The 23,923-nt window shown below is 54.8% G+C and overlaps 2 protein-coding genes and 2 long non-coding RNA genes across 4 annotated transcripts; 2 read left to right on the top strand and 2 right to left on the bottom strand.

Moving 5' to 3' along the window:
* Positions 1 to 2,774: 2,774 nt before the first annotated feature.
* On the top strand, positions 2,775 to 5,797 carry LOC129490590 (uncharacterized). Its single transcript, XR_008660294.1, has 3 exons — positions 2,775 to 2,873; positions 3,199 to 3,651; positions 5,190 to 5,797. It is a non-coding gene; the product is annotated as an uncharacterized lncRNA (long non-coding RNA).
* HOXA10 (homeobox A10) lies at positions 4,497 to 8,218 on the bottom strand. Its single transcript, XM_055294463.1, has 2 exons — positions 7,238 to 8,218; positions 4,497 to 6,055 (listed from the first exon to the last, which is right to left on the bottom strand). Exons 1-2 carry the CDS (start codon positions 8,202 to 8,204, stop codon positions 5,781 to 5,783), a joined length of 1,242 nt encoding a protein of 413 aa, XP_055150438.1. The 5' UTR covers positions 8,205 to 8,218; the 3' UTR covers positions 4,497 to 5,780.
* An 8,504-nt stretch (positions 8,219 to 16,722) lies between these two features.
* On the bottom strand, positions 16,723 to 19,075 carry HOXA11 (homeobox A11). Its single transcript, XM_055294462.1, has 2 exons — positions 18,361 to 19,075; positions 16,723 to 16,955 (listed from the first exon to the last, which is right to left on the bottom strand). The coding sequence occupies exons 1-2, from the start codon at positions 19,073 to 19,075 to the stop codon at positions 16,723 to 16,725; spliced, it is 948 nt and encodes a 315-aa protein (XP_055150437.1).
* Positions 19,076 to 19,334: 259 nt separating this feature from the next.
* LOC129490477 (uncharacterized) lies at positions 19,335 to 23,203 on the top strand. Its single transcript, XR_008660266.1, has 2 exons — positions 19,335 to 20,188; positions 22,511 to 23,203. It is a non-coding gene; the product is annotated as an uncharacterized lncRNA (long non-coding RNA).
* Positions 23,204 to 23,923: the final 720 nt, after the last annotated feature.

Raw genomic sequence — 23,923 nt, 5'->3', positions numbered from 1 at the left:
TAGACTGTTGTGTTTGGTCGGCGAGCTCCCTGTAAATAATTCCTGCGGTCCCCGGGAGAGGCGAGTTTACCCCCGGCCGCCCTCGAAAAGTCAAATTCAACGCAGGATCCGTCCCAAACGGAACCGCCGCCGGCCCTACCAGGGCACTCCAGGCAGGGACCGGCAGCTCAGGAAGGACCGCGGGTGTAGGTCCCTACGGCTACCCGCCTGAAGCGAGGGGCGCCTGGGCAGCCCTTATATTCGCCTTTGCTGCGAGGACCCCACGGAGGAGCTGGCCAGGAGGGAGCGGCCAGCCGCCCCCAGGGCGAAGGGTTTGAGGGCCTGGATGGTTGTGCGGCGCGCTCGACCCCCGGCCCTCGACCCTACGCACACGCGCGCCCAGCCCGCCCTTCTCATCAGCTGGCAATCAGGATTCCCAGGCGCAGGCGGCTGGCGACCCAGCCCTGTGCTCCAGCCTCAGAGGCTCTAACCATGAGCGCTGCAAGCCTGGTTGCGCTCCCTCAATCCCAGCTGGGGAAAAAACTCCAAGTGGCATCAATGGAAGGCGAGTTCGGTTTGGGAAAAGGCAGCCTCGCCTAAGAGACCCCGCAGCTCCGGCGGCTGGGAGGCCCGCACCGATGTGGCTTGTCCCGGGGCCGTGTGAGCCTTTCAGGGCTCCATCCCCACTTTCCAGCTACTACCCCGGGCGTCGCCTTGGTTACCTACGGGACCCGGCGACTCGGCGGAGAGGTACAAGGCCCAAAGAGAGGCAGCCACAGCTCAAGGCCAGGGCTGGAAATTAGAACGGGGAGGGGCACAAAGGCATCGACTCCAGTCTCATTCCTGGGCCTGGCCACGTTGGGGAAGTTTATCTCTCACCCGTTGCGGGTAAATTAAAAGGTCGCAGCCACTCCGTTAATTGGAAGGAAACTCCCCCTGCCCCCAATTCCTAACAGAATGCAGCGACTCCTAGAAAAGGGGTAATCAAATTCACGTGTGGATACTGTGCCTGCAACAGTGTGTTTTTCATTAGCCCACTTCCCTGGCGGCGAGGCTGGCGGCCTCGGGCGCTTCCATCTCTCTCTCTCTTTTTTGCCTTCATCCGCACCAGCAGTTCCAGTAATCCCCCCCTCAAACACCCTGACACACTTCCGGCTGGGACTCCCAAATACCAGCGAGGCTGTCAAGCCGCGCGGATACCGACTGGGTGCCTCTTCCTGCACCCGCGCCTGGAAGAGGGAAGTGGCTGACACAATGAACTCCGACATGGCCCCGTCCTGTCCGCCTCATCTCCCTCCCCCTAATATTTTCTTTGCCCCATAAATTCCTCTAGGTCATGCCCACCCCCACCACAGTCCACCGTGTCCTAAATACCTCGCAGTCCGCCAGGCCTCTGAGATTTTCATTTAAAAAATTAACCCTGGAGGAAACCCTGGCTCCTAATTTTAAGTGTCTGCAAATGGGCTGGGCATGTCTGGATACTTTTTCCACGTTTTATGCCAGAGAAGACACTGATCATTTTAGTATTTTTTAAGTAAAAAAGCTGTTCCTTTAAACAGCCTTAGCCCCAAAATAAGAGAATTACTGAACAATTAGCAGGCGTTGAGTGTTAAGCAGATGTTACTGGTGCCCAGAAAGGGGAGAAAAATCAGAAAACCAAATATTGTCTTCCTTCAGCCCAAAGGTTTGGAGCCAGAATATTCTGACTTTTTTGTCTGCTTTTATTTTCGAAGTGAAAGAGATTGCATATGCTTAAATAATAAATGACTATAATTTAAAACCGCCCCTTCTCGACTGAGATTTCTAAAACTGTGATCTCTGAAATAAATCCAATACCCTGGTCCAGAAAATGGCAGGGAGGAGTTGAAGGGAATGGGGTGTGCGGTCCTTTCAGACAGCAGGTCGGAGGCTGTGCAACGAAAGAGTTTCTGGGCCTCCAGTCCAGGCAGGGAAAGGAAACAGCTTTGTGGGCACAAATCTGTAACTGTGTGTGTTGGGAGTAGGGAGAGATAGTTTTTCTGTTTTCTGTAGTGAAAATGGTCAGACTGGCTCCCATCTGTAGACTACAATTTGGAAAGATGACTCAAGTTTATATCAATGGCTCTGGAATTTGGGATTCTTTTTGCTCATTTAAAACATACAGGCTCTTGGAAGGGTCCCCTTCTCCAGCACCCAGCTGCACAAAGGTGCCGTATGGAACATATTTTGTACCTAATGGAAGCCACTAGCAAGCAAGCAGTCAAGCTTTGCCCTAGCCAGCCTCCTTCAGTGCGGTCAAACCCCAAGCTGTGACCGGCAGGCCGGGAAGAGCCGGCTAAGAGCTTCCCAGCGAATGGCCAGGCTCCAGCGAAGCTGGTTGGGCCTCAGCTCCAGTCCCCAGTGAGGCTGGCGAAGGCCTCCCTGCCCTCGATATGGGCACACAAAGCTGCAGCGAATGCCCCCTAATCAGATCTCCTAGTCAGCCGTTAGCGACAGGCGGAGAAGAAACGCAAGGCCGCCGCCATCCGGTCGTGATCATAACCGAGGCCTTGTCTGCACAGTAACACATCAGGCCCAAACCCACAGCCCTCGGCAGCCGCCCTACGCGGGCCTTTCCTCGGCAGACTTCCCAACCTCTACATGAGCCGCAGAGGAAAGTGAGACCCCCTAGGCTCTCCTGAAGCCAGCCCTGGGCCCATCCCCAAGGATGCTTTGGGAAGGAGATAAGGAGGTGAGATAGAATCTGGCAGAGACGGAAGATGAAAAAAAGACAAACGGAAGAAAAGAAAGCAGGAAGGAGCAAAGGAAAGAAGAAAAAAGAAAGAAGAGATAAAAGAGGAAGGGAAGACAGGGAAAAGAAGGAAGAAAAGAGACAGAGGCGACTCCTAGCAGCGGCCGAGCTTACAGAGAGAAGGGTAAGTGACAAGGCCAGGATCCCAGCCTGCCCTATCCTTCCTAGTCCAGCCTGAGTCTCCACTGGAAGAAGGTTCTTTCCTGAGCTTACACCCGGGACTGGGGTGTGTGTGTGTGTGTGTGTGTGTGTGTGTGTGTGTGTGTGTGTGTGTGTTCCAGCCTTACAAGAGAATGGCAGGAGGTCCCTGGGCAGGCGCAGGCCTCCAGTGGGAGGCTCAGGATGGAAGCGCGCGCCCCTGACCTTGAATGGCCCAAGGCCCAGAATTCCTACCACGCCCCCGGCGTCCGCGTAGGAGCAGCCAACCGAACCCTACCTGCTGTGGCCAGGTGGAGGTGTGTGGTGGAAGGGGAAAGCCGGCCGGCTGGCAAAGCGCTACGGAGAAAGACACGAGGCTCCTGCGCAGGGAAAGCCGAGGTTGCCACCAAAGGCCTGGCACGACCAGGGCCGTGATGCCCCGCCCGGCCCGACCCCCGCGCGCAGAGGTACCTGGAGACGATTTCAACTGAAGTAATGAAGGCAGTGTCGTGCTGTCGAGAGAAAGGTGGATCCCAACAACAGGAAACTACCTAAATCACCGACCAGTTCTGGTGCTGCCCGCGCAGGGCTGCCTCGCCAGCCGCCGCCGCCGCCGCCGCCGCCGCCGCCGCCGCCAAGGAGAAAACCCTGCGATCGCGCCTGGCCCAGCCCAGCCCCTAGGCAACCTGCGCCCGCCGCTGCAACGGAGTGCCCCAGGCGGCCGCAAATGCGTCAAGGAAGGGCAAGCCACTGGCCCCAGTAAGGTATGCCTGGGAGGGAGAGGGAGGAAAAGAGAGGGAGGAAAGGCAGGGAGAGAGGAATAAAGGCGGGGAGCAGGCGAGACTAGAGCAGCTCCGAGAAGCAGTGTGCGCGCTGCTTTCCCAAATCTTGCAGCCCAGCGAGCCGGCGCCAAGCGGCGGTAGCAGTGGAAGGCTCCAAAGCGCCAGGGACGGTACAGAGCCTGGCTGCCAGTCTGGCCCCGGCCTCCCGCCTCTCGCTCTCCCCCCTCTCCCTCCTAGCTGCCCGCCCGCCGGGGCGCGCGCTCCTGCACCCCCTCCCCCTAGCGCCCCCCCACCCCACAACTCTGGCAAGCAGGAAACGCGTGGCCCTAAGGAGGGCCGCCAGGTGGGGGAGGCCGTACTGGGGGAGGGGGCGGCCTCCATGCAGTCCAGCCCGGGTCCACTAACGGCTGCCTCCAGCGGCTAGAGATGCGCTGTGGGCCAGGCCTGCTCCCCGATTCAGATTGAGGGTCATCTGAGACCCAGACACCCGCAAAAATAACCGGCCTCTGCAAGCCTCCCTGGGGCTCCCGAAAGAAATCCTGTTTGGCTTCCTCTGTCTATGCAGCTCCCCTCTCAACTGAAATCACTGGTCCAAGACAGCCACAATCCAGATATACTAGCAAGCCATAAAACTGAACAAAAGCCGACAAACCTTACGGCACCAGGGCTATAGGGCCCAGACAAATTACGACCGTCTAGGTAATATTTAAATAGATGCCTAAAGTAATTGCAGGGGGCTCGGGTTAGTCCTCCTGTTGTAAAAGTGGTGAACGGGATAAAGTGGAAGGTGAAGATAAGAAGTCAAAAAAGAGGTAAAATTTAAAAGCTTCATTCCACAGCTTTTATTCTATAAGAACATAAACATCGTCTTTTTCCACGCACAGCAGCAATACAATATTAATTTATTCTGATTTAAGATTAGAAGTAAATAGAGCTAGAACTAACATTTATAATAACGATAGAATGCATTTGCTTAAAACAAGATTGGCAATTCTTCATAATAGACATTTATACAGATTTGTATTTATAGTTTTTTTCTTTTTCTGCATCTACAGGTTTGACCCTTTTATGCATGTAACTTCACAGTATAAAGGAAATCCAAACAATGTCTCCCTTCTCTAGTTTATTCCGCTTACCCCAGTCCTCCTAGGCTTCTGTGAATTTCAGAAAGCAAAAACAAACAAAAAAAAACTTTTTGTTCAAGGCGATTTAAAAAAACAAATTCACAAGATAGGGAGAATTGTGGTGTGCTTGTCCCATGTTACCAGTGGTAACAATTTTAATGACAAAAAAATCCACTAATTCCAAATGTATAAACAAAACTACATTATTTATCTACAGCCAGAAGGATATGGAAATTTAGAGGTAAATGAAACATTTTAGGCAATGTAAGACCTTACAGAAACTGGAAGAGAAGTCCCCTTCTCTTGGTAATTTTTTTTTTCTTTTTAAAGCTGGGATATCTTACAGAGGAAGGAAAAATTAATCTTTTTTACTTTCTTTCTCACTTTTTAAATCAGCCAAAGTCAAGCCCGTTTGCCAACCTGCATGTCCATGCCTGTAAGCCCTTCTCTTGGCCAAGGAAGAAAGGAAGAAAGAAAAAAGAAACCCGGGGGCCTGTATCCCCTGATTAAACACAGCACAGCACTCCAGGCAGACATGCCCGGTGGCGGCTCCTTTGCACCATTGACCTCAGGCCAGACACCTCAGCGCCAACAATGGGACCTCGGCCTTCCGGCTAGGTTTGCCCCAGGCTGGGCAGGAAACCAGCTCGGCCGAAGACAGGGGCCATTTCGAGCAGTGGGACCCCAAGACGGCAAACCCAGCCCAGTCACGACTTGACACTTAGGACAATATCTATCTCTATAGAATTTTAGCACGATATGGCTTTTTCCCCCAGAAAACAACAAATAAACCAGCACCAAGCAAACACAAAGAAACAAAAAGTCAGAACAAACCAGCCCTGCACAGATGTAACGGCCCAGGAGATGGCGAGTGTGGGAGGGAGGAACAGGGCTCCAGCACAGGTGCGAGTTCCTGGGCAGAGGCTGAAGACAGAGGGAGGAGACCAGCGCTCGGGAAGTGAAAAAACCGCGTTGCCTGGAGATTCATCAGGAAAAATTAAAGTTGGCTGTGAGCTCCCGGATCCGGTTTTCTCGATTCATTTTCTTCAGTTTCATCCTGCGGTTCTGAAACCAGATTTTCACTTGTCTGTCCGTGAGGTGGACGCTGCGGCTAATCTCTAGGCGCCGCTCTCGAGTAAGGTACATGTTGAACAGAAACTCCTTCTCCAGCTCCAGTGTCTGGTGCTTCGTGTAGGGGCAGCGCTTCTTCCGACCACTCTTTGCCGTGAGCCAGTTGGCTGCGTTTTCACCTTTGGAATTGCCTGGCATGTAAGAGAATAAAGAGGGGATGATTAAGTCGAGGCCACACGGGCTGCCCGCAGGGGTGAATTGCCTCCGTTTCTCCCATAAGACAGATGTCCCAAGTCACAGAGAAGAGAGTCGTGCCCCCGTTTTTGGCTTGCTGAGAGCAAGCAGTTCCTCCAAAAGTCATGATAAAAATTGAGTGGGCCTTCAATCTACATGACCCTTCCAATTTACATTTCCCCCACTTTTCCAAACACCTGTTTTAGCACTAAGCCGTAGATGCTTGCAGAAGGAAAGACCTGGGAGGGCAGGCTGTACATCTTGAACTTAACGCTTTTCTTCGCTTCTTGCCACATGGCAGACAAGCATTTCCTGTAGCCCCCAGGCTAGGATCGCGGGGTGCTTACTTGGAAGGTGGGCCAGGCAGCTTGGCTGTCTCACCCCAGGGCCCTGATTGCCCAAGACTCGATAAGGAGAGAAAGAACGGCATCATTGGTCCAATGGGGAAGGCAGGAAAAACCGATTCAGGGGTCAAGGGCCCTCCCTCAAGTTTCTCCAGGAGTCAGGGGTAGATAGCTGGGCGATTCCGAGGTCCAGGGAAAGCGAAATGGCCCTTCTCTGGCTCTCAGCTCAGGGCCCCCAGCTTCCAGGCCGGATTTCGGATTTGCCTTTTCTTCTTCCCGCAACGAAGATTCCCGCCCCTCAGCAACTTTGAAAAAAGCATGGGGGATCGTAAACTCGAACTTCGCCGGTTAATGGGCTTATTTATTGGCGCTGGCGGCTGCTTATTTTGGATGCCTTACAAACATCCGCGCTATCTGCGGGCGAGCTACTTTCCCTCCCTCCCCCTCCCCCCGCGTGGGCCGCGCCGCTCAGGCTGGGCAGGGACCAGGGCTCTGGGTGCTCCCGGCCACAGGGAAGAGCGCACAGGAGGGGGCCTGCTCGCTGGTGTCCTCTCCCCTAGTCAGGGGGAGCTGAGGCCAGCGCCGAGGACGTCTTGCTGTGGGGCGCTAAGCCGGACATGAATTTTACTGCGTCCCCACGCCCAAATATTAAAAAGCAAGTTCACAAGGTCAGCCTGCCTGCAGCTTGGGCCAAGGCCGGCCGGCTGCTGCGCGGGCTCCTAGTTTTCCGATCCTTCTCCTCCTTGCGTCTGCCTGTCTGCCCGCCTGACTGCAGCCCTCTGCAGCCCTGCTTACCTAGGGAGTCCTTCTCCGGCGAGGCTTTGCTGCTCTCGGAAGGGGCCGGGGAGAGCTCCTCCGCGGCCGAGGACGACGCGTGCGCCTCCTCGTCGCCCTGCGAGCCCCCGCCGCTGCCGCAAGCCAGCGTGGGGGGCGGCGGCGAATCGAGGGCTCGCTCCTTCCGGGCCGCATCAGCCGAGCCGGAGGCTAGCGCTGGCGGCGGATCGAAGCCGCGCCCCGGGGGCTGCGCGGGGAACGGGCCAGCCCCGAGTTGCTGCGCGCCACCGCCGCCGCTGCCGCCGCTGCCATAGCCCTTGGCCGTGCCGTAGGCCTGAGAAAGGCGGAAGTAGCCAGGCACTGGCACCCCGCTGGAGGCGCCCAGGGCGCAGCCGTCGGGCGGCGGGCCCCGCGGGAAGGGAGCCAGTTCGGCAGCGATGGCCGAGCCTTTGGGGCATTTGTCCGCTGAGTCGTAGAGGCAGTAGGAGCTCTCTTCTTTGATGTTCTGCGCGAAAGAGCACGAGGTGGCCTGCGGCGGGGGCTGAGGTGGTTGCGGCGGGGGCGGTGGCTGCTGCTGGGGCGGCTGCGGCGGCCCCTCAGGCGGCTCCATCCGGCAAGACCGGGGCGCGTCTAGCCACAGGTCTATGGGCGCGGGCCCGTAGCCGTGCACCCCGGGACCTAGACCCCCGCCACCGCCACCGCCGCCCGGCGACGCTGCCTCATTGCGCTTGCCGCCCAGCGCGGGGAAGAGCCCGCAGCTCTGCAACCCGTAGGACAGGTCGGCGGCGGGCGGCAGGTAGACCCCGCCGTGGGCGTAGTAACTGCCACCGCCGCCGCCCCCCGCGCCACCACCACCGCCGCCTGCCTCGCCTCTGCCCGAGCTGATGAGCGAGTCGACCAAAAAAGAGTTCGCGGCGGGGCTCTCCGAGCATGACATTGTTGTGGGATAATTTGGCGAAGGGAGCAGATAGCCCTTTCTGGCTGACATTTCTTGTGCAAAACATGCTGAATACGATTAGCAATCCCCCCGCACCGCGGCGGGCGCCCGCAGCCAATCCCGAGCCAGAGTTTCCGCGCGACCACTCCCAGTTTGGTTTCGTAGGCGCGGGGCCGCTCTCCGAGGGCGCCCTCGTAGCCCGCGATTGATATAAATATGTAATCTGTATTGATGGGCCAGGAGACGCACGCCCGGCACCTTGGCCCGAAGACTGGGAGCTGTGGGGGCTGCCCCAGCGTGGCTGGTGGGGGGCCTGGCCATTGGGCTCGCCCCGCCCCTACCCGGACGTGAGCCCCATACCGGGGTCCGTTAGAAGCGCCCTTGGGCCCCGCGCAGTTAACAAGTGGGGTGTTTATGGTGCGCGCCCAGTCTGCCTTGGGTGCTCACCATCGCTGTCTCAGAAGCTGCCACTAGTCCCCAGTGTACCCTGACCACTGAAGGGGCCATGTCAGGGACTCACGCGCTTCCCATTCAGCTCTGGATCTTGAGGTGGCCCCTTGTCTGAATTCTGCCTCCCCACAAGTGGCGAACCTGGCCCTATGGCCGTCAGGATTCTCAGAGTGTCAGGAGCCCAGAGTGAACTGTAGGCTGACTTGCCTCTACTTCAGGATCCCACAGATTTTTCCTCAAAATGCAATGGTTGTTCCCTAGCCCCTAACCCCCAACGCTTTTCTCCCCTAGTCCGTTGATCCAGTTAGGATCTTCTCCTCTGGTGTTGTGCTCACCTGGCTTGCCTTCTCTGCAACTCCTGTCAGCGGACTTTGGTGGGCTAGCAGGACTGGGGGTGGGAAGCGGCTGCCAGCCTTGATGGAGAGACGGCCCACTCCCACTCCCAAGGCCAGAGCCAGATCGAAGCATTCCCTCATCACCTAGGGAAGACTCTAAATAAACCCACAGTCATTTCAGGGAAGTAAAATGCTGGCCCTGGGGTCCTTGGCTGGCCCAAAGTGAGAGACTTGGAGGGGTGTGCCCGGTGTACACCTCTGCTGCTTTATGTTCCTGCTCTCCTGTTAGCTTTGGCACTCATATGCTCCTGGAGGCTACAACAAGAACCAATGTCACTACACTCCTGCCTCTCTGTCCCCTCCCCTCTTCCCCTCCCTCCCATACCCTCAGCCAGGGCAGTCCTTGCTCCTGCAGTGTGTGCATTTTAACGAGGCCCCGGTGAGGAAATCCTTTCCCTGCAAGGCCGGGCTGGGCTCGTGGTGCTGTTATAAGAGCATGTGGAGGCCAGGCCCTTTGCTCAGCAGGCTCAGGGGCTCTGTTTTAGCCAACTGGAAATGGCCGGCCTGGGGTGCTAGCCCCCAAGTGTGAGCCTCATGCTAGTCTCAGGAAATGCAACCTTTTCTGGCCAGATCCAGTGGAGCCCGGGAGGTCGCTGCCTTGCCCCTGGCCTGTGGGCTACAGGTCTCCAGGATACTCCAGGCCTACCCGCCCCTCCGGCTCCAGTCGGAGCTGGCATTGCTGAACGCCGGCATCCGAGGAAATAGACCGCTCAGGCCTCTGCCTTCAGCTGGGAAAGACTCTTGCACCCGGGTCATACGCGGCACTTTGCCTCCTTCCTCCCAGTGTGAATCCAGCCCAAGGTGGAAGAGGAGCCTGAGAGGACCCTGAAAGCGCACGAGAGAGCTGGCTAAGTAGAGCTCCAGCTCTGGCTTCTGAAATTCAAGCAGCTGCGGTCGCTGCGGGCCGTGGCTGCTCTGAGCTCCGGGCCCAGAAGGCCGCGCCACCGCTAGCGCGGCGCTCCAGCCACTTCAACCTCGGCGCCCCACGGTGACCCGGCCTTGAGGACTGAGCATCAGGGTGCCGAGGAGGAGGATGGAGAGAAAAAGAGAGAGATAGACGGAGAGACGGACAGAGGGAGAGAAAAGAGAGAGAGAAACAGGAGGGGAGAGAGAATAAGAAAGCCAGTTCTCTCCAGCCTGACAGGGTCTTGAAGCTGTAGCAGCGGCTTAGAGGAATCAAGACAGGGTCTGTGCCGAGAGATCATTAACTCTCCTTCGCTCTTCGCATGCTCCTGCGCCCAAGGCCAAGGCAAATTCTGTACCTGCTAGGCCCATGAGACGGACGAACCTGAGTGCAGAAAAGCGTCAGAGCACCGCAGCCAATGGCCTTATCTTTAGCTTCCCGGATCTGCCTGGTCCTTACCCTGCTCACCAGACGGGTGGAACTGGCTGGGACTGTTGCCCTTAGCAATGCCACCTGGAAATGCCACAGAGCTGGGAACTGCCTAGGAAGGAAGCTTTGCTCTTCAGCACTGCCCATGCCTCTCAGAAAAGCTGTGTCATTTGGGAAGTGGGTCCCAAGAGCTTCGAGGTTTCCTTGTGGATAATGAGCCTTAGCAGGTCAATGGGCCAGGACTTGGGCCTAGAGTCATGCCTCTCCAGGCTAAATGCAGAAAGCAACTTCCCAGGCCGACATCTGGGAAGGTCCAGTATATGTTTGAGATGGTGGAGGCTATACAAATAAAGTAAAAGACAATGATCTTAACCTATCTTTCCTAACCTTTCAGGGAGTCAGGACCCTTCTGGAAAATCTAAGTAAGTTTTGACTCATTCTGTGAAAAATGCATATCTGTATATTCCCGCAATTTGATCCATCATTTTGAAGGAGTTCACACACCCCTCAGTCTTTTCCTTGGGTCCTCCAGAGTTCCCCAGTCTCCTGGGACTTGGGGGCCCTGCCAATTTGACTGGTAACACAAACTGGGTGCCCTGTGGCAGACAGCTCAGGTCAGGGCCCTGTGGGGCAGCCAAATGGGCTTCTAGGCTGGATAGAATCCAGGGACCTGCACGTGCCAACCAAGGTTACAAAAGTCAGTTTGTATTGCATCTGCTACAAAAGGCTGCCCCAGCCGAAGAGTAGAGGACCTGGAAGGCCTGCTACAGGCCTCTCAGGCCGTGGCATTGGCACTTGGGTCTTCAGTGACCTTTCTGTGGTGAGCCAGATGTGTTTCTTTAGCATGACTTTTTCCCCCTTGTAATAAACCAAATGGGAAGTTGGGCTTGAGCTCCTTCTTGCTTTTAAAAAGAGTGTAAGCTCGTGTATGGCAGCCCCTCTCTGGCCCAGGACTGCCTTATAGCTCCCACCAGGGCTTGCTGAGCGGCAAACGCAGCGAGACACTGCCTGTGAGCTGGCGGCTGCAGGCAGGCCGGCTGCTGCTGGTTCAAATCGGAGGATACCAACACAGCAGAAGCTCAAGTTAAACGCCTCGTTGGCCCTCTCAGTTGGTCTCCTAGCCCCCAGCATCCCTGACCGACCCCCAAGGCTCCCATGCTCTCTAGACTTTAACACTAAAGTGTTAGATTTCTCACTAAAATATTCCATTTATTGAGCGCTTCGGCTTTCCTGAGATTCCCCACTGCAAGAGACGAAGAAAGCAATTCAACTGTAGTGTGGGTCGGCTTCCAAGCACTTTTCCTCCCTGGTGCTCATTTGCTTTCTTTCTTTTTTGCCATTCTTCCCAGCTACTAAATTTCTCCCTCTCCCTCAGGGTATTTTTGACCTAAATCTTCAGTGCCTGCTTGCCTCAACCAGGCCTTATGCAGCGGTTACACAGTCACCTCCAGAGCCCCTGTTTTATTTAGGAGGAAATATTGCCCATTTCTACCTGGGTAATAACCCGCCAGCCCTATGGGGCCAAAGTAAACACCAGGCCCATGGATTAAGGCCTTCGGCAAGGATTAGGCTGCAGTTCACTAGGTACTCCTTCTGAGTAGGCCCTTGTAAGCAATGAGAAATAAACTATTATGAAAAACAAGTTCCTAACGAAAAGATACCAGGTCCTGAGATCGAAACTGCTAGTAAACAATTTGTATCTGGAGGGCACTCTCAATGCTTTCAAGGCTCTGAATTATCCAGTGGTGGAGTTGGGCTGCAGTCCCACCGAGGAAGAATAAAGGCTGCTTTTACATATCTGGCTTTAGCAAAAAAAGAAAAAAAAATCAGAGCTTCTCAGATCCACGCATTTATGGATAGTTAGAAAATTTTTCCACAAGCAATGATGTTCTTTTCCCATTCGTCTTCAAGAATGCCAACATTTTCAGGGATATTTTATGTGTCTGTTTTGAATCTATCAGGTGCAATCTATTACTAAACAACGTACTTTTAAAGTTTTCTAAATCCAACCATTGAGATGGCCCTTCCCCTGTTAGGGAAGTGTTGGGGCCTTTTCACACGCCCTTTGAATTGCAATATTCTTAGTTTTGTTCATAATAAACCGCCTGTGGCCTTAGAACTGGAGACGGCTCTGGCATTGTAGGGAGGGCTCCCACTGCAGAGAGCAGCTCACTGGGTGAGCGCTCATTTCTTGCCTTGTTGCTTTGCTCCGGCATAGTTTGGGAGCCAACCTTCAACAAAGACTAGTAACTATGATAGGCAAAATTTACACAACAAACAGGCAGTGCCTACTTTCTCTGGGATACCCCCCACTCACCACGCACTGCATATTTGGGAAAAGAAAAAGATGTGGGAAACTAATGGAAAAATAGTAGAAAAAATTAAATATAGGAGAAAGAGGGAATTTGAATCGGCCCTCCAAAATGTAAGGAAATTTTTTCATTTAAAATGTGTTTGATGACAACCCCGATGGAGTGATTGCTCCGTCAAAATTTATCCTCTGTTCCAGCTTTTTAAAAAAAGTATTAGTATTTACCAATACATTTTTGCATATTTGCAAAATATCTTTTACAAAAGATCTAATTTTCACATGTAAGAAATTGCTGCAAAATCGCAGCTGGGTTTATAACAGCGCACTCCAAGTATGCAACACAGAGACTTGTCTGGCACTCTCAAAAATCACACGCGACTTCTCCGAATTGGCCTTTTTCGGAACAAAGGTTTTCTCCAAGCTGCCGGGCAGACCTAGAGATGCACCTAGTAGGAAACCAGTGACCTCCAGGACGTCTGCCCCTGGGAATAAGCTCGCCTTAGCGGCCGCAGACTTCTACCACCCCATTGTTTAGAATGGAAACTTTGTTTTCCTCCACCCCCGATCACCTCATTTTTTTTTTTTTTGTCCTCCCGCAACCCCCTATTCCAGCACAGCTGGAACACTTTCCCCTAGATGCCTCTCATCCCTAGCCCTTACTATTCTGTATATTTCTACGAAATCGAAAGATTCGCCTTGGGTGAAATGCTGGCGCAAGGAGCTACAATCTTCAACTTTTCTACTTAGGCCTCCCCCTGCTTTCCAACCTTCGGGAGCAATGGGGTGGGGGCTCCCTACCTCGTCACCCCACAAACCCAGCCACATTCCCGAGAGCCCTGCTTAGACATCGGCCACCTCCCCACTCCCGCCCCACCAGACTGAAATTGCTAAACTTGTGGCCTCTTACCTTGACACATTTCCGAAATCACTGCCAAGGGGCAGCTGGCTTCTCCGCGTGGCGACGCTCGCGAGGCCTAGCGAATGTGCGTTGCTTTAAATTACAATACCAATCACTTCTTGAGGGTGAGCCCCCTTTTTCTGATCTGAAGGGGAGCGGGACAAGTGAAATAATGTACCGTGCCGCTCTTAGTATCAGAAGCGAACAAAGGCCAAGAATCACGCTGGGGTTCCCGGCTCCCCTGCGGCTTTGACATTGATCGGAAGTGCGCCATCTCGTGGCGGCTGCGCGCCTAGGTCGGGCCGGAGCTCCAGCCCCAAGCCGAGAGAGAGAAACCGGCTCCGGGCAGAGAGAGAAGGAGAGAGGAGAGGATGTGCCCAGCCCGCCGCTATTGAGATCTCATTTTTACATCTAAGAAATCGCTGCAAAACCCCAGCCGGGTTTATAGCGGCGCATTCCAAATATGCAAATTGGCCGGCCCCGGACGGGTTTACGACCACATTGTCACAGCCATCGGAGGATGGGCTTTTATAGGGCTCAGAAATCAAACTCGCGCCCGCCCGCCGCCCGCCCGCTAGCAGTCCTCCTGGCTAGACTCTCTCTAGCAACTTGAGAGACTTTGGTTAATCTTTAACCATCCCAAAGGAAGTCTTTCCCTAAACCCAGGCTTCCCAGCCCGCCCCCTCCCTGCCCCCCAGGAGGGCCCTTGTTCGTCTCTGAGTGTCTGCCTATCAACCTAGACATTCATCTCTGGATCTGTCCCACTCCCCTTTCAGCTCGATTTCCCCAGTCGCGCCAGTTAGACAAACACACAACAAATAAACAGAGTGGGATCTGGGGCCTCTCTCCAAATGCGACCCTATCTGCTGCTCTGGCCCTGCCTGGGTGGCTGAAGAGAGGGTGGGGTGGGCAACAAAGGACTCTGTCCTTTCAGCCATTCTCCTCAAGGTTATGGGTGATGTCCAATTTTAAGGCAGAAGTTCAAAGGCAGCAAACAAAGAGGAAATCGGCATCCTTTTTTTTCCCAAAGGGAAAAAGCAGCCTCAGCTGGAAGCTGGGGAGAAAGCACCCTTAGAGGCTCCTGGGAGTCTGCTCTGCCTTGGAACTCAGACCGGGCTCCCTCTTGCTGAAGCCTCCACGGGCCCCTAGACGGTCCCACTGCAGGCCTACCGGTCCTGAGGTGAGCGAGGGCAGCCTGGGGTCTGACCTGTTGGCCACCTCAGGCCCCAAGGCCCTCTCCAGGGCTGAGGTCAGTCTGAGGGGATAAAGTCCCATATTCCAGGCCCTGAGATACCACCCAGGTCCCCACTTCCCACAAGGACGTAGCCAACCACCTTGGCTTCCTAAGCCTGGCTTCTATTGTAGCCAATTCCTGACTCAGTCACCTTCTTACCCCCTCAGGGGCCTGATAACTTGCTCCTCAACTAGGTAGGGCATTTTTTTGGGGGGTGGGGGAGGGGGTGCAGACATTTGGTAGTAAAAGGCGATCAGGGAGAGGAATGTCACACCAGGATACTCAAATTTCCACTGTCTTTATTTACCTTGTGCCCAGTTGCCTGTATACATGCTGCGACACACACGGTGGGTAAGAACCAGAATTGAGGACAGGCCAACACTCCCAGTACAAATGGAGCCAACAGACATTTCTTAATACAGGGAGGCAAAGGAGGTTCAACGGGAGGGTGCCTGGCTTTCCCAGATGAGATCCCCAGGCCGGCCAGGCCGACTGCCTCTGAGCATTTCCCTAACTCTTTCCAAATGTTGCAAGAGATTAAAAAGACCATTCTCAATACCTTTTCCACCCCCTCCAACACCCCAAAGGAAATCAACTAATGGCAAAAAAAGAAAGAAAGAAAGAGAGAAAGAAAGAAAGAAAGAAAGAAAGAAAGAAAGAAAGAAAGAAAGAAAGAAAAAGAAAATTGGTTATGGTTCCTTTATTTACAAGTTTTTTGAACACCATCCCTGTATGAAGCATACATTCAAATATTCTTAGCAGTGAGCGAGTTTAAACATGGAACACTGTAAACAGATAGAGCCTTTAAATATTTTCATCATCTCTTTTCCCCTCTACGTTGCATCTTTTAAAATTCGCTTTGGTTCCTTCAGGGAAATATATATATATAATATAATATTTATCTTTTAAAATAATTCCACCTCACTCTCAAGCCCTTGGAAGGTCACCAGAAGCTTCCAAGCTCAGTTCAGGAGCCAATGAGGGCTGAGTGTGGTGCTGGAACCCCATGTTTTGGGGGACTCAAGGCCCTAATAGCCAAAGCTGGGGACTTGCTGGCCAGGCCTGCTGCTCCGCAGCCAGACACTGAGCAAATCCAAGTTTCATTACGTGTAGTGGAGAGTTTGCCAAACTGCCACACTCCACAGCCATTTCCTGCGGAGATCTCAGGGGCCAGTGGCCTGGCCGCAGCCTCTTGGCTTTTCCACGTCTTCCACCTCAGGGAACAGTCCACTCTGCGTCGAGGCTTTGGGCCTGAGTGGCAGGCTGGAACCAAGACCCTCATTTGGTAGAAAGAAAAGCCAGGTGGGCTGTAGGAGGCGGCGGCTAGGAACTCAGGGCTGGATCAGTGTGGTGGGTGTGGAAAGACACTGATGCCACCTGGAATCATAGATTTCCCACAAGGATTTGCAGCCCTCTTCCACCTCATAGCCACCTCCAGGTCCAGCCGCTGTTCACATTGGCTTTGGAAAGCAGCCTCATTCTGGGCACCTGGTAATCCTACCCCTTCCTCCTGCCCCTGTCCCCAAGCTGAACTGGGCTTGGAGAGCACACAACTTTTTTACTCAGGGGTCCTGGGGGTGGGTAAGCTCCCAGTAGAGGGAGGGTATGGAGGGGTTAGCCTCCAGGGGTTTGGCAGGGGGCCCAATCCCCAGTGGAGACCACACCCAGCCCGCAGCTCTGCAGGCTCCAAGAGTGAACCACCAGAGGTCCCAAACCTGTCATTCTAGCTGATGCACAGCTCTCAGAATCCAATGATTATTAGGAATCTTAACAACTGAGATCTTAATCAAGAGAGTCCCAGGCCACCTCCTGTGGGGCTATCTCCACGCATCCCTCTCTTGCCCACCTCTTTTCAAAAGTCACCATGTGGCTTGACCTTGTCAAGGGCAAAATCTGCATATTATCTCATGTGTGTGAAGCCCCCCACCCAATTGCAGCCGCTGGAGCCTTAGAGGAGTGGATTTGCTGAGTAGTACTGTAAACGGTCTCTGTTAATTTTTTTTTCCTTCATTCTCCTGTTCTGAAACCAGATTTTGACTTGACGATCAGTGAGGTTGAGCATGCGGGACAGTTGCAGGCGCTTCTCTTTGTTAATGTAGACGCTGAAGAAGAACTCCCGTTCCAGCTCTCGGATCTGGTACTTGGTATAGGGGCAGCGCTTTTTGCGGGTGCGTTGGCCACCTGTGGAGGGAGAAAAGGCAGGGGGTGAGCCAGGTTTGGGGGCTGCAATCCACCCCAGAGCCCATAGCTGAGGAGAAGGGCTGCCACGGAGACTGGTGGTCCAGCCCAAGCCCGGTCAAAGTCTGCCCAGGCCCCTGCCTTTAACGCTCCGACTGCATGCTTGGAACGGCCGCAGTTGGAGGCTCAGCCACAGATAAAAGCCAGCTCCCTAGATAGGCCCCCGGGGAAGCTGCTCCCGCTGCCCCCAGAACAGAAAGGAGAGCTTCTCACAGCAACAGGCGAGTTTGCGCTGCCTAAGCCTCTTTGAAAGCAGCCGAGTGGGGGTTGCCGGCTGCCTCTCTCCGGCCAGACTAAACAAACAGCCGCCTGCGGACATTTCACCTTCCAGCACCTGGGCTGCCCCTTCCCAAGGCAGTAAAGGCGGCTCCAGTCCCAGTCTTTCCCGGCTGCGGCCAAGACTGGGCAGTCGTTAACATCCGGGGCGGCTGCCGGGTCTTTGTCAGCCTGAGTCCTGGCCACCAGCTTCTGCCTCCCCGGCCAGCCTGCTGGCTCCCCTGAGGTGGGGAGGTGGCGGCGGAAGCCCCCTACCCTAGGCCTTCGCTGAGCACCACGGCCACACAGCCATCCTGCACTCGGCAGCGCAGCGGGGCTATCTTAGGTGGGGTGAAGGGAAAGGGGGCTTCCCGAAGCTGCGGGCAGGCTCTACTTGCTCCCCCTTAAAAAAAAAAAAAAAAAAAAAAAAGACCCACAAGACAAGAAAAAAAATCGCTTTTGACAGATTGAATAACAATTGTGAATAACATGCAGTTGGGCAGAAGGAGGCACGTAATTGCCACCACGCCAGAGGAAAATGGCTTCCTTTGGACAAAAAGGCCAACTTTGGGTTAATTTGTTCTTTTAATATATTGCTAGAGCTAAGCGGGCTACTTTATCTGTTAAACGCGCTCCTAGCGCCGTCGTTAAACAGCGACGCCTTTGAATCCCGGCCGGGACTGGAGTCCCGGCGCAACACATGGCTTTTATAAAAATCTCCGGATTACCTCGCTATCAAAGGCTCCTGAAGCCCTTGCAGGGGGAATTTACAGGCGCCCACCTCCGGCTCCCCAGCCTGGAGCTGGCCCCGAGCGGGGTCGAGCTGCCGGGCTTGGGAGCTGAGAAGGGAAAAAAGGGAAAAGGGGAGTTGTTTTTTTTTGCAGGCATGCCTTGGCCGGTGGGTATTTCACGGCCAATTTCAGCACTCGCCACGTGATCCCGCCTTTTATAACAAAGTTTTGTTGGGGGAAACCTAAAGGCCCTTCATAAACCTTATATGCTTATAAAACAGCATATAAAAATTTAACAGCGGTGCTGCGCTAGATTTCCAACTCCCCTTTCATAAAGCGCAGGGCGCTGCCTTTATACGTACTGGAGCCGCCGGCCTTGTCCTCAGTGTGGCCGGAAGACGACTCGGGGCTGCTGCTGCTCTCGGGGCGCCGCCGCCGCTCTTTCTCTTCTGCCGCCGCCGCCGTCTCCCGGCAGCCGCCGCCGCCGCTGTCCGAACTTGAAGTTGCCGGCGCGCCCGTGGCAGCCGCCGCCGCCGCCGCCGCCGCGGAGGTCGCCGTGGCCGCCGGGGGCCCCTTCTCGGCGCTCTTGTCCGCGGGGTAGTCGGAGGAGGCGAGGTTTTCCGGGGTGCCGTAGGCTGTCTCGAAAAACTGGTCGAAAGCCTGTGGCAGGACGCCGTTCCTGCCCACGGTGCTATAGAAATTGGACGAGACGGCGGGGGTGGGGTGGTGGTAGACGTTGGCCGAGCTCTTGGCCAGCACGTCGCCAGGCACGCCGGCCGCGCTGGGCGCCTGCAGGCAGTCTCTGTGCACGAGCTCCTCCGCGGAGTAGCAGTGGGCCAGATTGCCGCGGGGGTGCCATTTAGTGGCGGGCTCAATGGCGTACTCTCTGAAGGTCACTTCGCGCACGGGTTGGACCTGGGGCAGGTTGGAGGAGTAGGAGTATGTCATTGGGCGCGAAGACGGGGTCTGGGGCAGAAAAGAAGGGAGGCTGGAGAAATCTGGACCCGAGACGTAGTAAGTACAACTTGGCAAATACATGTTAGAGGAGCAGGGACCACGCTCATCAAAATCCATCATTGGGCTACCTTGGGCTCTCCGCAGTAGCCGAGCTTAACATGATTCTCCACTGCAGCTGCCTCTTTGAAGCGGATCCGTGAAGTAGAAATTTGGAGACGTAAGCTGACGTGGAAATCTATCCCCATCCTTAGCAGGGAGGTGCTGGTCATGTGACCCAATGTTGAAATTGACAAGCTGCGAGCTAGTCCGGGCTTTCCACCCCTCCCTTTCCTTTTTTTTCCCCCTCCTCTCCCCTCCCTCCCGGCTTCCTTTCTTTGTAGCCACCTCAGGGGAAGCAACAGATCGTCACTCGGTGTTCTCACCGAAAGCACGTAATCGCCGGTGTAACTCATGTTGGCTGGGGGGCCTCCCGGCGCGCGGAGAGGCTGGGGTGCGCCCCCATGCAGCATGCTTGTGCTCAATTGCAGGGTCCTCGTTCTCGAGTGTGCAGAGGGCGGTGAGAGCTCAACTCTCGTCCCCACCTCCCACCCGCAGCTCCCCGGGTGGGTGAGGGATGCCCTGGACTGGGGATAGCCAGGTGGGAGTCCGTCGCTGTGTGGCCTGTGGTCTCGGAGTCTGTTCTCCTGGAGGTTCGCATTTGCACCTCCTTCTTCGCAGTCCCCCTCCCGTAGACTTGCTCTGGGAAGCGCCTCTGCCTCCGACCCTAGCCGAAACCCCTTCGGGGCCAGAGTTTGAAGCCGTGGATGTGCCTGCCTCGTGGCTTGTCCGATTTGCACGGTGACTTGATTACACTCTCTCATTCATGGTCACTTCCGAAGCGCTTTAGTGCCTTCCGTCCCTAAACCGCCAACAGCCAGAACGGCTTCTCCCCGCGGTTTGTCACTGATCCGCAGGGCCCGGAAGGGCCTTCGTCTTACCCGGGATCCACCTCTCCCCTCATCTTCCCTGCCTGCCTACTCATCCCACCTTCTGTCTTTGGAGAAACCCCCTCCTTCTCGCTGCCTGCCGGGCTTCGGAGTGACTCGGCAGAGACAGAGGCACAGGGGCTGCCCTGCTGCTCACCGGTCCACCCATCTGCCTGGTCTTCTGGAGCTGAGGACTCGGGAAACCATGCAACTGAGGCAAGCCTTGGGCTGCTTTAGAGGAGCTGACATCCGAGGAGCCTTCTCCTGGGTATGCTGCATCTTCTTGGGGGCCCACCAGGCTCCTTACAGAGCTCCAGGGGTGTGGGGAGAATGGGGGTGGAAAGGACGGGCTGAGGGCCAAGGAGAGGTGGCTGAGAAAGGGGTAACCTGCCTACTCTTCTACTCTCCTTCCTTGCAATGTACGAGAGTGAAAGCAAGGGATGTGCAGGGCAAAAACTCAGAGAGCTCTGTGCCTTTCCTACTGCTCATTCCACAGAAGGAATACAATACCAGAGAAAGGAGAGGTGCTTCCCGAACTCCCTGCACCTGGGGAAACAGGGATGCCTTTAAAAAGCTAGGTTTGTGCTAAGGATAGAGAGAGGCCACAGCAATACTCTGAGTCTAGCTTTCTTGAGAAGAGGAAAAAAAATAAATTAAGAAGGCAAAATATGCTCCCCATCCTGCAGGATTGAAGGAGCAATGTTTGGAGGAAGCGAAAGAAGGGAGAGGACACAGAGCAGCCAGGCAGGACCAGGAGCTGAGAGGGGCGCAGACCTGAGGCCTCCCAACAACTCTCTTCTTGGAAGGATCTGGGGTATTGCTGAAGGAAAATAAAAAATATGTAAAAAGATAACCTTTTGCTTTTCCCTCTCCAGGAAATAGCCAAAGGTATTTACATATCTTGGGGAGATTCAGGGTATAAACTCTAAGATCTTTGGTATTTAAGTGTCAACATCGATTTATTTATTTATTGCTGAGCTGACTGTAACTGACTCAATAACAAATCTAATCATGTATTGCACTGGAAAAGAAATATTCTCATTATGTATTTTCTCCAAATAATGGCCTACCATTGCATTTGAATACCTGCTGTAAATATCAATAATATGGAGTAATTACTCTGTAGTCGAGTAAACTAATTTATTAGCATTAGTGTTTATGTGGCTCTCCACCTCCCCCCACCACCACCTTTACAAGGATTGCTTATCACAAATCAAGCTACTTGGACACATTGGTTTAATGAACTCTTTATTCAAGATTTGCTACAAGAACTTTCATGTCCCTTGAATCCCTGAGAACTGAACTTGAAATTATTTGTGCATCTTCAGTTTGACATATTTGTCCACTGTGGCTTGTCCAGAGGGCAGCAGTGCTGTGAGTGAAAAGGTCCAGTGGGAAGGAAGGTTATTGGAGAAGAGTAGCTTCAGACCTCCTAAAGCTGGGAAGCACATTTACAGAATTGCCCTGCAGCGAAAAAACTATTTCCAGCAGTGACCAACAAGGCAAAATGTTTGTTTCTCCACAGCATCTCTTTTTTAGAGACAGAATATAAGACAGAAGGAGAGGTTTCAAACAGCGGTATTTGAGCTGTTCCCTGGCTTGATTTTGGCTATCCCAAGCTCTCTCTCTGCAGCCCACCCAGTCCTCGCCACCCCTACCTTCGAACAAAAGGAATGCATGAAGGGTTTCAGTGACTTTGCCATAACAAAGGCGCCACCATTGCGGGGCTCGCCCCGCCCCTGGGTGAAGGCAAACAAATTCTTGCACTTGTATTAGGGCTTTTAAGACCATAATTGAACCCAGGGGCGTCTAGGAAAACCGAAAACAGTTCTAGACAGACCTGCGGTTTTATAGCAGTTTTGGCAGTCAACTTCAGCTTGTGCCTGAGCAGACGGGGCTGTGGTGGCCCGCCAGCGGGGGATGCCAGGCCACCTCCCCCAGCGGCACGCAGCCCCTCTCTTAATTAGATCGGTTTTCCCCTGGTGTCAGGGAGAGCGGTCCCGGCAGAAAGGTGGGTATGCTGGTGTGCGCTGCTCGCATAACCACCGCCTCCCATGTCCTCCTCGAGGGCCAAACCCGGAGGGTGCTGGCGGGGCTGGATCCCATGGGTGTCCGCAGGAGAGAAAGGAGAATTCCGGAGAAAAGGCTGGGGCTGAGAAAGGCGCTCCGGGAGCGGCTGGCAGGGCAATTCGGCAGGCTGCACCGAAGCCGAGTGCCCGGAGGGACTTGCCGCCCGGAAGCGGGTGTGTGGGGGCGCTGCCGTGAAGATGGATGAGGGAAAAGCCTTTTGATATCAGCAGAAGGGAAAAAGCCTGGAGTGGCCGAACACTTTTAGTTTCCCCGCAGGAATAGGAGACGGGTACTCAGCTCCCCAAGGCTGCGCAATGTCCCAGTTTTGCCCGCTCCTGCCCTCGTGTGCGGAATATGCTGGCGATGTGAATGTGAAGGTTTCTCCAGGCAGGCGGCTGGGGTGAGGGGTGGGCGCAGCTCTGAGGATCAGACCAAATCTAGGGGAAGAAGGGGAGGCAGACCTTCGGGTCCTTGGTTTTGACTTTGCTCTGAGCCTATGATTGACTCTTCCGCTTTGCAGGAGGTCCAACAGCTGGGCTTAGCCCACCGGGCTCTGGGAAAGACCCGACTGAGGCTAAAGCCGCCCCGGAAGGCCAAGTCCGAGTTCCATTTCTTGGAGAGGCCGGCGCGGGTAAGGCTGTGACATTGGCCCTGGCGACTGGCTTCCCAGGAGCTGTTCTTTCTCAGGAACTCCACAGCGCGGGCCATCTCCAGAAAACTGTCTTCAGAGGGTATTTCCTTTTATCGTCAACCCAGAGCCCCACCGCGGCTAATGCAAGAGGCCAAAAAATGTTTGGAGGAAGAAAAACAAAGGCAGGAAGTGGCGGCGGCCTGACGGTGCGTGTGTGTCTGCAGAGAAGGGAGGGAGCCGGTTCAGTCTCTTCTTGTTTTTCCAAACTTCAAGGTCCAGGCAGCCCTCTGCAGGGCCGGGCCCCATCGCTCGCCGCGCGGCATTGGAGGTGGCCACCCGGAGAGGAGAAGGCCAACGCCCGCGCCAGGCTTGTCAGGCGGAAACGGCTAACAAGGAGATTTGGTTAGCAAAACAGACCGAGCCTTTCCCAGGCTTCGTCTGACTTGGCCCGAAAGGTTGGGGAGGGGGGGCTTGCGCAGCGCCTCAGGGACCCTCCTCTCTGGGGACTACCATCCCTGAGCCTTATGCTTCGTTCCACCGCTTTTGCAGGCGGAATGTCGGAATAAAGTGGGTCTCGGGGCCTCTGCTGCCTCCGCTTCTTCTTGCAGCCTGAGGGGTCGGGGAGGCAGCGGGAGGGCGCCGGCGGGCAGTGCCCAGGCGGGGTCGCCTCGAGGCCGTCGGTGCGCACCGGGCAATGCGAGGCCTTGTTACCGAGGTTGTTGTGCTGGGGGCGTTTCCAGCACAGTCATTCAGGGGACTTGAGCTGCAAGGATCGTCACTTGACAGGCAGCTTAACACCCTCTCACTCCAAGGGAGGATACAGCTGGGTGGCCGGGAGCACCTCCACATTCCAGGCTTCCCAGCTCCAACTGGCAAAGCTGCTGCGCCACCCTCTTCTCTCCTTGGGGCTGGCTTCAGAGGCAGCAGCTGCTCCTTGTCCCAGAAATCTGAGAATTCGAAGTCCCCAGTACTTGCACATGCAGCCCTTTGAAAGCCCAGCATTTGTCCACAGTCTCAACGTCAATGCCAAGCTGCCCCAGTCACCACTGTCCTTCTCAAGGGGGTCCTGTCCCCCTACAGTTCCTGATCCTGCTTCTGTCCCCCCTACAGTTCCTGTCTCCTGCCCTGCCTCCTTCCAGCCATTCTCACCTGCTGGGACCTCCTATCTCTTCCCTACCTCTTTTGATGCCTCTGCTAGACTGAGCAACGGCTGAGGTGCCACTGGAGGGCATCCAATACTCAGACGCAGAGAAGAGGGGCTGTTAGGTCCCTGACTCTCCCCCAACTTTAGGCCTCCACCAG

Source organism: Symphalangus syndactylus, chromosome 9 (assembly GCF_028878055.3).
Source record: "Symphalangus syndactylus isolate Jambi chromosome 9, NHGRI_mSymSyn1-v2.1_pri, whole genome shotgun sequence".
NCBI lineage: Eukaryota > Metazoa > Chordata > Mammalia > Primates > Hylobatidae > Symphalangus > Symphalangus syndactylus.
This window is presented reverse-complemented; position numbering and strand designations above follow the sequence as displayed.